The 18,639-nt window shown below is 36.7% G+C and overlaps 1 protein-coding gene across 1 annotated transcript in view; it reads right to left on the reverse strand.

The window, feature by feature from the left end:
- Window positions 1–4,145: 4,145 nt before the first annotated feature.
- Window positions 4,146–18,639, reverse strand: part of LOC125229850 (transcription factor collier) — a 45,044-nt gene continuing 30,550 nt past the window's right edge. The window contains exons 5-11 of the mRNA XM_048134789.1: window positions 14,174–14,318; window positions 9,164–9,321; window positions 8,660–8,786; window positions 8,092–8,183; window positions 7,577–7,751; window positions 6,899–7,030; window positions 4,146–5,273 (exon numbers count right to left, since the gene is read on the reverse strand). Coding sequence (XP_047990746.1) covers window positions 5,170–5,273; window positions 6,899–7,030; window positions 7,577–7,751; window positions 8,092–8,183; window positions 8,660–8,786; window positions 9,164–9,321; window positions 14,174–14,318 — 933 coding nt within the window. The 3' untranslated portion in view covers window positions 4,146–5,169. The remainder of the gene's footprint in view (window positions 5,274–6,898; window positions 7,031–7,576; window positions 7,752–8,091; window positions 8,184–8,659; window positions 8,787–9,163; window positions 9,322–14,173; window positions 14,319–18,639) is intronic.

The raw sequence follows: 18,639 nt of genomic DNA on the forward strand, positions 1-18,639 counted from the left end.
CCTTTTCCATATTGTTGGGTCTAGTTTTCCCAAGCGACCGGGCCCCGAGGGTAAAGCTCCCAAGGGTCGGTATTGACTCTACTATAGAAGGAAGGTTATCTATCTGTACACCTATTGTCGGCCACCCTGCCTCCTTCGACCCCTATCTTACGCGTTTTACGTTGTGTGTCTTCACGGGCTTAAATTAGAGGTGTCCTGTATTGCGAGCACTTGTTGAACTCAGTATTGTTTTATTTTCGAATTTGGTTTGAATTTATGAATTAAGTGATAAAATAAAATTTTACGGATAAAAGATTTCTTTCTATAAAGAAAAACTTACCCGAATGTATATACCTAGTATAAGTTAATTCATATTCAGAAATGAATGAACGTCCACAAGATATCATTCGGATTATAGCGTGTTAGAGGGAAGCGTTAAATTAAAGCGAATATTAACTATCTGACCGCTTCGAAATTACCACTGATTTGTATCAAAATGATATCAAACTGTTGTCATTCAATTATCCATTTCGCTCATACATTCGCACGGTTCATTTATTCCATGATTCGAATGTTATAAATTTGATATCAGTGCTTTAAAATTATTCTCTAAAGTTTATCTATCAAGTTCTTAACAGCAAGCAAATACTTCTTCATAAAAAGTTATTTCAATTGTACAAAAATTGTTAAACAACAAACTTCTTCAAACCTTCATAATCGAAAATAAAAACCCATCGACCATCAAATAAAGCTCTAATTTTATATTAAAGTGCTCAACATTCCCATGATAAGATTTTTATCCAACCCACCTAAATTGTAAAGCTAGTTGCACACCGGACGCTAATTTGGTAATGCGCGACATCGCCACGCGTCGACACGTGTCGCGAGCACGCGGCTAGACCGGCCGATTTGTTCACTTAACTTGTTTATCTCAAAAGGACAGACAAATATGAACGGAATGACAATCCCGCCCTTCTGTAATATGATATATTTAGGGTTAGTAGTTTTTTGAACTTATTATTAGTGTGATAAGTAAACTTAACTTAGTAAAACGACAAAAAAATCTTCATTTTAATTGTTAGATTGTCGGTTAAATTATCAATTCCGTCGTAGTCCTAGTTTAAAAAAATGGTAGCCGACATATTACTAATTCAATTAAATAAGCTTTTATTCCGTATAAGAAACATTAGTAAATATAAATTTTGATATTTACGGATATAATAAATAAAGTCTATCCTAGCACCAACTCCAGTGTTTTAAATTATCCATAACAGCACCATAAGTTGAAGAAGAAGAAAACCTCTAACTGACCTACGAATAAGCTAACAATAACAATAGGATGACTCCAACCAAATAAGCCACGACATCCGGCGCGTGCGCCACACACGGCGACAAACCACTCATTAACAATATTGTTCCGTAATCTAGTTACCGCCGGTGTGCGCGTGCCCTTATCTAATTTCAATTAACTTGAAACGTTAATCTATGATTAAGTTTTGATTATGACGGAAAAATGGGCTTCTATTGCTATTGGCCATTGATTTTTATGGCCTTAGGCAATTTTGTTACTTGATTTATTAATTGCTTAAATTTTGTTCATAATATTCCTTCCTATGATTTTATTTGTATCGTAGTTGTTATTACAATATTTTATAAAGTTAGGTACAGCGAGATCCAAAAGTTCATACCCACTTTGTTAGTAAAATGTATTCATGCAGATAAGCGCTTTTGTACCTGAGTGTACTCATGGAGTTGACAATTTGAAAACATTCAATATTTTCCTTTTTGAAATATTTTTGTAGTATCGATTACACAAAAAAAAACTTAATTGAACATCCATTCATTTATCACACCCCTAATTCAACGTTAAATTATCATAATTTCTATTTATGAACAAAAAGGCAGCCATTTTAATGCAAATACACTAGTAATACGATCCCCATTCTTTAGTACAATTAGGAGTAGAGATAAACCTGTGCATTATCTAGTTAGAGACACAATGGGCCCTCGTGCACAAAAATTGTTAGTATAATATTTCAAGGGGGCTGAATGTACCATATGGGAGATATGGTTTAAAATGACGCGACTTTGATGGATGGCTCGGTGTTTTGAATTATAAGGGCCATTAAAATGTTGTTTTGTTTATATGGATTGTTATTATAACATGATAAATCATAATACTGTCCATCCAGTTAGCATCGATAAAATAATAGGAATAGTTTTAATTTTACAAAATCAAAGTATTTAAACAAATTTGTTTCTTCTTGTATTGTGGCCAAGAAATACAGATCGTCTTTTTTAAACCAGTGTAAAACAATAGATAATAAAAACACGGTCTGATTGTCTTTTAATATCTGTTCACACTTAATATAATATCGTTCGTTAGGTTATAGGCTTTTCTATGTTAAGACGATACGGTAGGGGTCAATTCTCCATACAAACGCTCTCGACTATTTCCTCCCTGGTTTTTGAAGATAGAGCAATGATTTTTTCAACACAGATTGTTATTATTTTTATCTGTGTCGGACCGTTTTGATTTTTTTGATATTCTGCTTTTTAAAGACTCTAGAGCCAATCAAAAATTTCCAAAAACGGCCTTTTTCATTGTGGCGCAAAAAAAGGTGTGATACTCAAGATTGGTAACAATTAACTAAACAAGCTAAACGGTCCGACATAGATTATTTCATTGTTATTCAGATTCTTAAATTTCGTTCAGATTGATTAAATTTTGAAGGAGGAAAGAGTCGAGAGCGGAACCTCGATTTTAAAGATTTTTTTGAAATATCTTTTGACTGAGTTGTTTTTAATGGACAATTTTTTTTCGATAAATCTAGTTAATAACACTTGTATATTTAACTAAAATTCCCAAGTTGAAAGGGGGGCTCCTTTCCATTTTAGCATTTTCGCTACCGTATCCTCTTAAATCTCATGGATTCAAATTAGTTCCAACGGTTGCCGCCAGCAATGTTTGATATTCCATACGATAACGTCTATTTTTGTCAATCAGCGCCACTCACACTTGAAATAACTATTAATTTGAAATTTTAGTTTGCTGATTTAATCTCTCGGTCAAATTATTTTATAACTACTGAACCAGTTTGTTGAAAATTGTTGGAATAATGTAACGCTACAAGACGCTTAATTTATAACATCAGGTGCCGTAGCCGAGTGGCATTTCTGCGACGCGAAACGAAAACGAAACACCGCAGAAAGGTAGTCTCGCGCCTAGAGATGGGTAGGGGTGAGTAAATACTGAGTATTTACCCGTAATTTACTCAAAGTACCGAGTAAATACTCGTATTTACTCATTTGGGTGAGTAGAAACTGTTACCTAAAAATAATTTAAAAAATAAACTTTAAGTACTTAGTCGTATTTATTATAACTGTGTGGACATGTTTAAATGAGATTTATATTATTAGAAGCTTATGGGAGTCTTAGTTTGTCGAAAAAGAGGTAATCATTGTGAGAAAAAAATTGTGATAATGTTTAGTTAGCAGTTTTGTTTTAAAAAAGCAGGTATTGACAGTAAAAGTATGAGACTTAAATTAAATTGATGTTCCAGATAACGGCATGACGTTCGGAAGTGATTGTTAATGTGGCACTTACGACCTTTTATTAAGGGTTTTCTAAAGAAAACTCAAAAATGGCTCAGCTGATGACGTTTAAAGTACTAGTTTTGTGTTTTGTATTATATGGGCAATAATTTAACGGTTTCTGGATATTTTTCCAACAACGAATTCGAAAGTTATAAAGGTATAAAACATTATTTCGGCCTTAATTATCGTTTTATTCCAAAACTGTTCATATTATTAAAAAACTTTTTTAGAAACATTCAATTAATTGTTAAAGACCTATCAGATGATGTATAACACACTGGTAATGGTATTTCCATTTCAGCACGCTAAATAGTTTATACCCACCAATTTGAGTAAAAACGAGTAAATACGGGTATTTTGAGTAAATACTGAGTATTTACTCGATATTTACTCTTGAGTATTTACTCACTACCCATCTCTACTCGCGCCAGTATGCAAGAGCGATAGAGATAGATATCTACGAGCGTTTCGTTTCTTGAGCGTTTGTGCCATTCGGATAAGTACCTTGATCCGTTATGTCATATGTGCTTTGAAATAAAACCATTGTGTAAGTATAGATAACTTTAATTTTGTATTTCGTGATTTGTCTCCGAACGATTACAATGTACAAATCTTATTCGATACAGATAAACAATATACGCGACTACTTATTTCTTATTCGGGAAGGAAATCCATGAAAATCTCCCACTGTTGGAGCTCTAAAGGAAATTTATGTTTTTCGTATACATTATTCTGAATATAGAATTTTTCGTTGTTTTTTATCGCTCCGTAGTTCCATTATGTGGGTACATTAGCAAACAGGATATGTTTTGTTTCGATTCATAGATATGATCAACATTCATGTAGGTTTACTCTGTAGACAAATTCTGTACCATTTCTTTAAGATACGTGCTTAAAGTTTAAGACAATTTTTTTTTTTGCGTAAGTATACGGATAGGAAAATGTTACAAAATAATCCTACAGAATACTCGTAAAATTTTAAGATTTACACACGAAGTCACATTCACAAAACCTAAAGCCATGAATTGAAATTAGTTCTAATAATAAGAAAATTTACACATGATTACAGCAAAATTTACAACGTTTCTTACAATAAATATATCACAGATGTTACAAAAAAACATACAATTACAATTTTTCTGGTGGATTTTAGATGCGGTGCCCGAGACTTGAGCAGATTTATAGATTATTTACTTAGGGCATCTGTTTTTTTTATTTATATAAAATCTACATTTTCTTTTTGATCTAGCAAATAAACTAATAAGTGTGAGTTCTTATAATTATTCTACTATTTACATATAAAATACAATTTTATTTACAAACTCCTGGATTTAATTTACAGATAGTTACATGGTCTTACTTTACGCAGTGTAACAGATGACGTTACAAGTATGGACCTTTAGGCCTGATTTAGACGGCGTGCGAACTCGCATGCGATTTTAGTTCATTGCGGTCTGTTGAGGTTACATACAATAAAATTTTGCACAGCCATCAAATACGGCAATGTAATAAAACTCGTATGCGAGTTCTCGTACCGTCCAAGTGGGCCCTAACTCACGTTACAAGCTGTGTGTTTTAATGTTACAGACTGTGTTACTTGGAGGCCAGTTGCGCCTGTTGCGCGTACTGTTGCGCGCTACACGTTGGCAGTGAGAAGGGGTTTACACTAAAAGGCGATGACACTAGACCTCCCATTCCTGTGGACAATAAAGTAATATATAAATGTTTTGTTGCATGTATTTAACAACACATATTCATACACAAACACTTTTAAAACCTATTCTTCCTTTTAATAAACAATATTCTTTGTGTATATCTCCGTATTAAGGCACACAAATGACTCATCTTTAAGCAAATAAACACACTAAATTTGTTTTTTTATCATGCAGAAACGTCTGCGAGCGATATGTCATATTTTTAAATTAAAGGAAAATAGAAAAATTCACACCTCCGGCAGGTTCGAGTCCTACCGGAGTGAATTTTTCTATTTTTTCTTTAATTTAAAAATATCAAATAAACACACTTTTACTAATCTTGTAATGTAACGATACCTATACTGATTATTGCGATTAAAGTCACACAGGTCACTTAGAGTACAACCAGAAAAGCATTATAAGGAAAAACTGAGATAAAAGGCGCAAAACAGAAACGAAGCAAACAAATGAAGCAAGACAAAAGGCGAATAAAATAAAATAAAAAACTACTAACACTGAACGGCGAGATGTTGCCAGTTCTGATGATGTTGAAAATTGGCGGCGCGCGGCGGGCTCTGCCTGACGACCGCAAAGGCGCTCCTTAGCTTAGTCTCTTTACTCTCCTCCCCTTTCATATCGCTCGCGGTGCATTTTGTATGAGTGTTTGCCGGACAGTCAGCCGAGCTTTTTGAATTCTCGTTTCTTTCACTGTAATGCCCGCTATCTTTCGTGTTATACGCGTTATAGTGGTGATGGTCAGATGATAAATGTCCATTCAGGTTCGCCGGATGATACGGGCCCAGGGACACTGGTCGGGATAAAAACAGGGGTTAACACAAAGCGTTGTAGACAAACAAGCGTGCAAGCGTGGCGAATGTGAACTTAAAGACTGTGTTGACTCAGTGAGCTCTGAATGACACCTTAGATAGATTTACGAGATACAAAATTTCAAAGTTGTTATAGGCAACAATTGTGATAAGAAGTAGTTAAGATTATCTAACACAAGAATATAGGTAAGTAGTTACGTAAAAGGTTTACTTAATTATGAATATTTAATTATTATGGAATAACAAAAAATATATAATGGAAACCGAAATTACTTAAGCATCAAATAGAAGTTAGTCACCGATTACGAAAATACTTGTAATACTCACTCCAGTGCTGCTTGAAGAAAACAACACGACCAAGCCATTGAGTCCTTCATAGAGAGATAAGATCAGTAGAACTTACGTAATTATACTACCTTCTCACTGCAGGTAACGAAAGTCGATACAGGATCTTGTTATAAATACGCTTATTCTTGATGTAATAAACGCGGTGCGATAGGAGTGAGGTAGCACATACTTATAACGAGTTCAATCGGCGAGAGAGTCATGATACTCACTCGAGGTAGTATTGAAGAGCGCCGTTGGAGGCACGGGGTAGTGCTGAGGGCTGCGCCTCACACGGGTAGGACGTGGCGTGGGGGGTAGATAACAGCATAAAAGTATCCTACCTTCTCACTGCTGGCAAAGCTTCTCACTGTTGATATATCGATTAGTTTGAAGTTGGTTTAGCAATGATGATGGTGTACAGCAACGAGAGGCTGCTATTACGACTAGAGAGTCATTGCATCACATTATACTCACTCGAGGTAGTATTGAAGAGTGACGTCGGCGGCGCGGGGTAGTGCTGAGGGTGTGGGTAGGACGCGGCGTGGGGGGTAGACGCAGCCGAGCAGTACCGGGGAGACACAGACCCGCCGCTCCTCGCGTACTCCTCTAAAAGAAAAAGCCTGGGGTCAACACGAAATTATCGTTAGGCTTCTGTTGTACTCGCCAACGAGGTTTAACAAAATATTTAGTATGGATACAATAAAATGCTTAAATTGGAAAGGACTATCAGAATCCACCATAACCCGTAAGAAGGTAGATTTTGAGATCGAGTGACATACTCGTACTGTAAGCGCTCTAAAGTACCCCAAGAAAGTCAACTAAGGAACTTAATTGGAGGTAGCTACACTAACAAGAGTTAATTCACTTGACATTAAATATAACTTTAGCAAACAATTCCCAGAACAAAACATGGACAGATAATTAAGAAAATGGGATCCTTTGGATATTTTGTAGGATCCTATTAACGGTGAAAGTCGCTGAAATACACGGTTACCTCACGTTTATTGTATCGCTATTCGCGACGTTTTCCATTCACAGAGTGTTCGTCATGAACAATCATGCCTGACAAAGTTACTAAGGATCTCCAAAAGATTCGAAACATGACGGCAATAGCGACACAATAAAAAACATGTATAAAGAAAGATTTCTCACCTTCAGTCCACTGCGACGCTGCCGTATCCTGGACGCTGACAGCCAGCTGGCCCGTGTAGGAGTTGAAAGGCATACTCGCTGGCGGTGATCGAGGAGCGCCCAGACCGAGCTGGTTGTTCCTCGGCATGGAGTACAACGCTTCTGCCAAGTCTGCTGCTCGTTTTAGGATTATCTCCTGGGGAAGAATTAATATATATTAAGTACCGATGGATCAATTCGATTTTGTTATAGAGGACGTTCTTGAAAAAAATTTTGGGTCCAGGATAACATCATGAAAAGATCGGACTAATGGCAATAGGGCCTAGGTTGCTATCTGGGTTGGTCAGGAAGGTTGCTATCTGGGTTGGAAGGTCAGATCAGATGGCAGTTGCTTTCGTAATAAAACTAGTGTCTTAGTCTATGCCAAATCATGGTATTAGTTGACAAAATAAACACCAAGATCTCATGAGCCGTAACAGAAATGCTGGAATAACTCAAGGAAGAAGAAGAAATTTAAATATTTCAAAAAACCATACCTTTGGTAATTTCTCAGGGTCGCCCGGATGTCTCGGTATGAGTTTCTGAAGCCTCTGAAACCCGTAATCTATCGTCGGCTCGTTCAGCGCTGCTATGCGGAACAAGAAAAACAGAATCAATCATTAGTTAGCCCACTACCAAATGAAAGCCTAATTGATGGATCGTGCAAGATTGCGTTCGAGTTGCCGAATTACTGTTTTTTGGTGAAGATTTTTGTTTTGTTGAGATTGGGTAAGTATTTATTTTTATGCGTTTGATTGATGGAGCCACATTTTAGATCAAAGTATATAGTTGTATTTTAGGTCAGTACAGTACAAGAATATGTTCTCGAACGAATGTGTAGGTAGTATTTTAAACCGGTACTTATTTTAAGGCAGTTTTATATACCACAGATTTAAGGTTATAGAGATAATGGTGAGTTCAAGACATTTTTGGGTTTGACTCTTTGACAGATGGAGTTCAACAAATTAAAAATTACTGGACAAAATCAGAGATATTGTTATGTGTGTGTCACTGTGTAAGAATAATCAGAAGATCAGAGATGAATATAGAGTGTCAATTACTCACAAACATAGACGAATCTGCCGGGCGCCCCCTTGCAGAACTGCTTGCTCTTATACGACAGGGTGACTTCCACAACTCCTGGTATATGTCTCGGCGGCGTCTGCACTCGGATCGCGTGCGACGTTATCAACTGGTAAAGATAATATTAAGCATATAATAGATATAAAAGTAACAAAACAAAAGAGCAAGGAATCGAATGATACGGGCGAGATTTGCTTTTGTGCATATCTGCTGCCATAAGTTTCTCTAAGTCGCCTTATACGACACCTACGGGATGAGATGGTACGAGTAAGTATATGCAGTGCTATTCTTTTTTGAAGCTGGTACCACATGGCACTCTTAAGGTAGGGTGTCCCTATAGCCCTAAAGCCTATATGGTGGAAAGATTCGCTGTCTGTGGATCCTCGTCTAAGTCTTGGTGGCTTAGATGGCAGAGCGCTACAATAGAGCCACCACCACTAGATACCAGTCCACTTATATTTCAAAAGACTAGTTTAAAGAGCTCACCTCACTCCATACCAGCATAGTCCCGAACACGACCTGCAGTCCGTCGAAGAAGTTGTCCCCCACGATGATGACTGTTGAGCCGCCTGACGTCCAACCCTCGCTGGGAGAGATGGCTTTTATGCACGGCGTTGCCACAGGGAGGGGAGGATATAGACCTGCTGCAGGACAATTGTGCTGATAAATAATTATGCAAAAAATGTTGCTGTGGGATATAGTAAAGTTTGGCTAGTCAATGTAATAGTGGGACAATAAAGACGTCATAAGAGTCATAGGCAAGTATCGGAACTGTTGTTAATGAATTTTTCAATTTTGGTTAAAAAGGTAAGTAAAATAAACAAAAGTAAGAAAGTAATTGTTTGTGTATAAGTATTTTTAACACGCTTTTATTAGGTCGTCGTGTATGTAACTAACTATGTAATGGAATCTGCGGAGGCTAATTTAACCATCTTCCAAGGATCGTAGCGTAATGAAAATTGGCAGCTATATGTAGTTCCGATGACAATACAATAATATGGTACTGTTGAGCTGATCTGATGATGGAGTCGGAAGATATGAACTGGAACTACATGATGGAACATCGTATCATAGCCGTTTTTGGGTTTCTTAGAAAAGTCTTTTAATGAACTTTGACTACAATTAGGTTTCAAGGTCTGATGATGAAGCCGAAAGATATGAACTGGAACTACATGATGGAACATCGTATCATAGCTGTTTTTGGGTTTCTTAGAAAAGTCTTGTAATGAACTTTGACTACGATTAGGTTTCAAGGTCTGATGATGGAGCCGGAAGATATGAACTGGAACTACATGATGGAACATCGTATCATAGCTGTTTTTGGGCTTCTTAGGAAAGTCTTGTAATGAACTTTGACTACAATTAGGTTTCAAGGTCTGATGATGGAGCCGGAAGATATGAGCTGGAACTACATGATGGAACATCGTGTCATAGCTGTTTTTGGGCTTCTTAGAAAAGTCTTGTAATGAACTTTGACTACGATTAGGTTTCAAGGTCTGATGATGGAGCCGGAAGATATGAACTGGAACTACATGATGGAACATCGTATCATAGCTATTTTTGGGCTTCTTAGAAAAGTCTTGTAATGAACTATGACTACGATTAGGTTTCAAGGCCTGATGATGGTGCCGGAAGATAAGAACAGAAAAAAGGGGGGGGGGGGGGGCTCGAGGGGGAAGCATGAAAGAAAGATCAACGTAGTATTTAAAAAAGTTGGGTTAGCGTTTTCTTGTGACCTTTCAGAGCAAACAAAGCGGAGCGCCCCACGCTTTTACAATCAAATATTATAATTAAAAGCACATAGTTTTTAAACTTCAGCTCACAAATAGAGACAACTTGAACGATCCATAATTTATTTTTGGCTTTTACGTGCATTTATAAAAGCGTGTTTTATAGTGTTTTTTAAACTATTAATTTATTAATTCAAGTAGTTAATTCATCTAATATCGGAACGGATAGTAGGTATACGAGTGGGTACCAGTTATTAAAAAAATCAGCTTTAACAGACGTACATATACCTACGTAAAAGAAAGGAAATACATATTAACCTTTTTACTAGTGATGGGCCGAATATGGATTTTGCCGAATACGAATATTCGGCCGAACATTCGGTTCAGCTCTTACCGAACCGAACATTCGGCCGAATATTCGGTTACGCCATATTTCTAAAGTGGATGTTAAGATTAAAACTAGTAAATGATTGGTAATGGTTACATATGTTACTACAACTATGTTCTTATGAATTATGATTTCGTGGATAACTAAAACTCAGTTAAAATAATTCTGAACTCTTCTCAACTCTTAAAGTACCTACGGTTTTTTAACTTAAAAAAAAAAACAATTTTATTTATTTTGAATTTTTGACGCATAATTATCTCTTTTTAGTAGTTCCATAGAAAACTATACTAAAATAAGAGCTTATTATCCAATAGAATACGTAAGATCTTCATTAGTTATTTGCTTTGTTTATTCGGTAAATATTCGGCAATTTACCGAATATTCGGCCCTCTCTACTTTTTACAATATTATTTTATTCTGTGTATTTCAGAGATAAAAACAAAAACATAAATTCTTTGTAAATATCTATGATCAAACTAAAAATAACCCTTCTCTAACTTTACAAACATTTAAGCGTCTTCCATAAACTCCATTCCTAACTAAACAGGAACATAGGCTGAATGCGTCTTACAACTTAAAAGTTGAATAAACGCCAGACCACTAAAACTCATTCCGTCCTATTTGAACGTTTATCTTTGACTGTTTCAGAAAAAGGACAATTGCAGACCGTAAAAGTTGGTTCGCACTGTTGACAAAGTCTAAACTCACGGTGCAGTGATAATTGAAAAGGAGATGTAACGCGTCGTGTTAAAGTTAAATATAGCATGTTAGTTAATGGTTGTTATGACGTTGTTGTCGTTGTAGTTGGAATGCAAGAAGGTTGTAGCGAGGGGGACACGCGCCGTGAGACAAGGGGGGAAATCTCGCGAACAAAACGGCTCTGTAATAAAGACGAGAAGAGAAAGTGAATTTAAGGGTACGAAAGAAGATTACGCTCGAGATTCTTTTTTTAATTTGACTAATAATAAAATCTCGTTCATTAAATTTATTTTGTACTACATAATATTAAATTAATGCCATGCCGATATTTTTCCACGCTAGGCTAGCGTGTATAGCGTGTATATGTGAGTGTGTTTAAGAGTAGTAAAAGGTCCCACTTTGTGACTGCTATAAAGTGGCTTTGTCAGTTTATTCATATAAAGATACAAGCAAATTTCATATTTATATCAATCGACAAAGTGTGACGTTTTACTAAACACACTCACAAGTTTTTGACGTGTTTATACCTAAAAGTAACTGAAGCTATAAAAGAAATTACAAAAAAAAAAACACATTTTCTCAAGATTTACTCGTAATACAAATATATGTTGCTTCGATTAGCACAATATCTATATTCAGAAACCATTTATATGCTTTAATTTGTGGTAGCCTAGCGGTAAGTACGTGCGACTTTCGTTCTGTAGGTCGCGGGTTCGAACCCCTGCTCGCACCAATAAGTTTTTCGGAACTTATGTGCGAAATGTCATTTGATATTTGCCAGTCGCTTTTCGGTGAAGGAAAACATCGTGAGGAAACCGGACAAATTCCAATAAGGTCTAGTTACCCTTCGGGTTGGAAGACCAGATGGCAGTCGCTTTCGTAAAAACTAGTGCCTACGCCATCTTGGGATTAGTTGTCAAAGCGGACCCCAGGCTCCCATGAGCCGTGGCAAATGCCGGGATAACGCAAGGAGGATGATGAATTTGTTATGATGATCAAATTTTTTTATTTACTTTGTAAAGTCAAAATTCATGAACCGACTTTATTTTAGCCTAGGTAGGCGTTAGCCCGATATTTTAAACCAAACTCGGAAGATCAAATTAGACAGAAAACTGGCAAGTCTTTACTGAATACATTAAAGGGGGAACAAAGCGTGAAATTCCGAAGGTTCCGTAGCAAAGCTAACAGAAAGTACTTGTGCAAATTTTCTCGTTCGCACCGCGTAATCCCTTCGAGTTGGTTTCACGGCGTCTGGCCTCTTGGAAACTTTACACGCAAACACAACGTGGAGAGGATTCTTTATATTGCTTTTATTCAATGAATTGTTTTTTTTTATACGTCTTATACTCTTCAATAAAATTGTAAAAAAGATATCAAATGAATCACACGTGTTCTTACTGAAGGCACACTAAAAGTATTAAAACTCCTACTCTTATGCATTTGCTCATTACAAATGGTACTGTAAAAAGATTCTTATCGTATCTACTGCTGAACCCTTTACTGCCTCGGACACTGGCGATCAAATATATGAGAGAGGCGCGGCGCGTCCCTAGCACACAGTCTAAGCTCGTGTAGGTGAACGCGTACTATGCTTGTATGAGTGAGATATGACAGGTCGACTGTTCGCGTTTTTGACAGGCGGTAACTGTGAGGTAACCGAGATGGGGTGGGCGGCACTTTCAGCGGGGAGCCGGAGTGGCCATACTGTACCATAGTACTCTTTATTGTACTTGCCTTTAGTAACAAGTTCAATGAAATCTTGTAAAAATAAAGTACATCAATGACTGTATTCGTATCCTGAGTTAGCCCACCTTTCATAATTATTTATTTTCATAAACTGAAATAGATACCATACACTAAAGAAAAAGCATATTATATTCAGTTTTCCCAAACCTTGAACCCATCACGAAACAAAACTTGATTATCTGTACGAAATAGCCACCACATAGAAATTTAAATTCTATTAACTAAACGAAAAATAACAACATTCTTCAGTTCCCGCAAACCCCGACCCTTCATTACTCCGAAACGTCGTAAAACATCCCTAACAATGATCTGAAATTTTTTCAGAGCATAATTCCTCACTAAATTATCCCTATTCGCTTCATGCTCGCTTCAACACCCCACCACCCACCAACTTCTTTGCGAAATGTCTACTTTGATTCCTTGCATACAAATGGCTGGCTTTGTATTATGAATTTTGTATTCTTGATCGATTGTGAGGTTATTTAAATTACATTGACGATTTTTCATGCATTTTGTAGAACAAAAAAATGTTTTTGTCCGATCTTCATTTCAAAAACTTTTAACGTTTTTTTTTTATTATTTATTTAGATCACTGCACCATTATATGTTTTAACAAAGGAAGTTTAAAAGTCTAGTAATATTTTTAGTTAGGTAGAATCTCATTTGTTCTAAAGTTTTGCGAGACAACTGAAACGCTACTTGAAAGCTTTTTAATGAAGGTTCACATTCCATTGAGAAAGAGTGTATGTAAATCCTATAATGAACACTGGGCGGTACGACGTTAATCTTCAAAATATTTACGAACCATTCTGCTAGCTTTAAATATTCAAATTTGGAATATCACAATATAAAATATAGCTGGCCAGTTACAATTTAGTAATTTGATCACTGGCCACAAATAAAAAAAATAAAAATAAAAAAACAAAAACGTACAAGTGGTGTCGGAGGCGGCGTCAATACCTTCAGTCGGGTCGAGCCGCTTGGCGCGCCGGCCGTGCTTGCTGTTGTTGTGCACAAACATGTTGTCCGATATCGCCAGCAGCGGACCGTCGACCATCACTTGCGTTGATATTACCACCTGGAACGAAATGTTAGATTAATATACAAATACAAAACATGTCCAATTAGTTGACTTCAAAAGAAAAAAAGTAGTATTTAGTTAAGACCAGACTTATTTGGATTTTCGTATTTAGAGTTTCACTAAAAATCAAATTCAATATCATTTTGTCTCTTTACAAGATCATAATAATTACGTATAATCTCGTGACATCGCCTATTATAAATCAAGTTTTTAATAATTATATTTTAAGCTTGCGCGTCGAAACCTATACAAGTCACACAAAATGTATCTGAACTCCCAGTATGATAACAAATAGAATTTTCGCATGGACACTATAATTAACACAGCATAGATACTACATATTATTAAGTTTCAAAACATTTGCATCTCCTTTCTTATATTCCACTATTTATTTCCAACCGAAGTTCAAGATCACAAAAACTACAGTCAACCAAAAATAAAACCCTCGATTGAGTGCGACCGTCGTCTATTTATCACACACACACACACACACACGCGGGCCCGAAAGGGAGAGTCCCTGGGGAGGAGGAGCCAGTGTCTCGGGGCCCAAATGGACTCTTCCAATAGATATGCACTTCCTTGCATCGTGCGGTGGTGTGCGTGAGGTTTGATGGACGGCCAATCGATATGTTTGTGTGGGGAGGCTTTTAGGTTTTTAAGTTTGTGTAATGGTAGAGTAGGTTTACATAATGTAGGGTGTGCTTGGGTGATTTCCGATGAAGATGTAAAAAATCACATTAAACCAGATTTAAGCTGATAGAGGAGGCCCAAAATTACTATTAAAAACGTAATATTCTCTTTTCAGAATCCGAACAATTTTGACATTTAGAAATTTCGGAATGAGCCAAATACACGATGAAAATTTTGATGACAATTTAAATACATAGGTTTTGTGCATATATCTAATTACCTTATTATTATAACTGGAAACCGTTGACAATATACACAATAATAATGATAATAGTTAGTCGTGTTACCAACTCGTTAAATTTCGTCATTTGAATTTTACAAAAGTTACAAAAATTTGTTTGATAGAGCAAGCGCATGCCCTACACCATGCCTACTCGTATTTGTAACGTTTACACATTAGGTTTTCGTTTGACTGCAGTGCATTTCTATTCTTACCCAATATACCTCTCCACACACTACATACATGTTAGACAATCTTACCCTTGAAATGTTGGGGTACGACCACTGAATTATTCAATGACACACAGAAAGCCCATACATACACATAACCATCACACAACCACCAACTATGTGTGTATATCACGAAGTTCTATATTTGTACAAAGTTCCCAAAGAGGGCATGTAAGACAAATATGTCTTAGTGAACTGAAGCAAATTTGTACTCATAAGTAACTAAATGCACCTTCAACATGTCCCGTTAGGGGTGTCACTAATTAGTTTCTGCAACTTTAAGTTGGTAACTATGAAATATTACGATATATTTGCTTTTACGCTCTCTGCACTCAATTAAAAGTTAGTAACAAAGGATTCTAGAAAGGGTAATAAACAAGCACTCGTGCAAAAAACAAATAACCAATTATAAAAAATAAGCGAGCACGGTCGGGTTGTAAGTAAATAAATAAACTCGTATAAATAAATTTAATTTCATCCCTCCCCTAAATTGGAGCCGCTTCAAATATTCAAGAGTCGTGAACGCAACCCTTCCTACTCGTACAGTTAAGGGCGATGCTGTTGCGTGTGACAAGTGAAGAGCGGCAGAGACAGTAGCGACAGGACGGCTACCATGACAGGGTCTGTCTGTGACATAGAACACGCATTGGACAGACATTGACAACGTGCGTAGAGTGCGAAGGAATGGCGATCATATAATCATCAAAAGGATCAAAAATATACGTAAACTAGATTTATGCTAACGGCGACCTTTGGAACGAAATTAAATAATAAGTACTTAACATAGAAAAACCCAATAAACAACGGCAAAACCTAACTTACGGAATGAACCTTCACGATGATACTCGTACTTACGTCGCAAATTTGACAAACCAGGTGCCGTAGCCGAATGACATTTCAGACGCGACATCTCAGACGCGAAACGAAAACGAAACGCCGCGAAAGGTAGTCTGGCTCTGTCGCGCCAATATGCACGAGCGATAGAGATAGATATCTACGAATGTTTCGTTTCGTGAGCGTTTCGTGAGCTTTTGTACCATTCGGCTACGCACCCTGTAATACGAACCAAGGCACGCATACTCTAATCTTCTAAATCAATTATACTATCCCCCAATAGCATAATATTTATGCCATCATCTTTAAAACTAAATTTAATTTGTATAGCACATTGGTACCTACAACTAATGATAATAGTTTCGAACATACCAACACTCGCGAAAGCTCATGACTTACGACGAACCAGTGTTGCCAGACGGAATCTGAAGTATACAGTAGAAAAATGAATAAAAAACCAGTAGATCAGGAAAAAAAGCAGTAGACTACAAATATTGATACTAAGTGAAGAAGAATGAAAGAAAAATTATGCTGTGACACGATCGAACACGGTCCTGGAACTCTTTTAGACTTCTCGCGATTTCAAATTCATGCAGATTGGCGTTGATAGGTTTTGGATAAAACATACGAAGGTCATTTTTGATAATTTTTTTTTCTTTCTTATCCATGATTAAATGTTTGTATGAAAAAAAAATCAGAATCCGGCCACACATCAAGAAAAAACTTATCCCATACAATTTTTACGAAGATAAATTTATTCCACACTAGCGGCCCGCCCCAGATACGCATGGGGATTAAAAATGGTTATACATAGTAAGTTATCCGTAAAAGATAGACATATGCTTTCGCGTACTTTTATGTAAACCTATGAGAGATACACTATTTCGCCATACAGCTCATGATATAGCTCAAACGGTTTGGGCAGCGTTTACGATTAAGGCTCTCTCTCAGCCAGTGGGATTTTGTCCGACTTGTTTAGCAAATATCGTTATATTTCAAACAAAGTCTCAACAAATTATATGCTTAAATCTTCCCCAAGAATCACTTATTCATAGGTGAAAACCACATAAAATCCGTTCAGTAGTTTTTGAGTTTATCGCGAACACACATAGACAGACGCGAAGGGGGACTTTGTTTTATAAGGTGTAGGATGCATTAAATTGATTCCATTCCTATTCAGTATCGATGGGGCAGTTGCACAAATAAGAACTTTTTCTCAAACTTGCAATGAAATGTTGTCGGGACTACTACGTGTCCGGTGAGCTGAGTGAAGATAATATTTCATAGCACCCTCCATTTGTTTCTAAACGTCAAATGCTGACACTACACCATGACATTTAGTAATCAGAAAAAAAAACATTAATAGTACTAATGTACCTGAATGTCACCATTTAATAAGTTACCTCAGAGTTAAAAAAAACTTTGGCGCGGAATTAGAAGAGTTTTCTTTTTGCCTAGTTTTATCAAAACTATCACGAGATTTTTTTTTTTCATATCAATGCAAGTTTGAGAAAAGTACTATAATTACATGCCTCGCCGTGAAAAGGGCTTACAGGCTTCGTATCACTATCCTACTCAGCTGGATATACCTACACAGCATGTAAGCCCTTCTTTCCCGACATCTGACGTAATGTACTATTATTTGATATGAACACATATTAAACCAGTTATAATACAAACATCAAACTTCTTGCACCCGCCTAAATCGCTATTGCTAATACCAAGCTACCACTACATTACGAAACATCGCAGATATAAAGTCTGTCAAGCGATTTCTGTCACTAGAAAAAAGCAGCAACTTTAAGAAATGAAGGGATGAAAGTTGGCCCATAGAAAATTTTAATTTCGCGTCTTGACTAAATTGTTGGACTGTCTATAGTAAAAATTTGAAGCCAATCCAATTGTTTATAGTTATACTGAAAAATATCGATTTGGGAAAAAGCAGGTAGATTTCTTGAAAAATTACAAAAAAAGCAGTAGATCAGTAGATTTTTTCAAAATCAGGTAGATCTACTGCTAAATCAGTAGATCTGGCAACACTGCGACGAACCATCGCAGACAGTCGTGTAGGAACGCGGCAATTTTTCCTGACGGCTGGTAAACAAGCGACCGTTTACCCGTCTACTGTGAATAATTATTGCTCCAGACCTTGAAACATGCGTGTCGCCTTGCCACGTTGGCTTCCGAGGCATTTACTATTCTAGTTCACAACTTTCACTAAACTTAGAACGTGACCTTAGCCTCTGGACATAAACTGTAATCGATCTGCGTGTATTGTGCTACCTGCCTCAGAACTTATGAATGGGCAGTGCAAAAATATATTATGAAAGAAAAAAAATAACTT

The sequence above is a fragment of the Leguminivora glycinivorella genome, chromosome 9, assembly GCF_023078275.1.
Source record: "Leguminivora glycinivorella isolate SPB_JAAS2020 chromosome 9, LegGlyc_1.1, whole genome shotgun sequence".
NCBI classification, from domain to species: domain Eukaryota; kingdom Metazoa; phylum Arthropoda; class Insecta; order Lepidoptera; family Tortricidae; genus Leguminivora; species Leguminivora glycinivorella.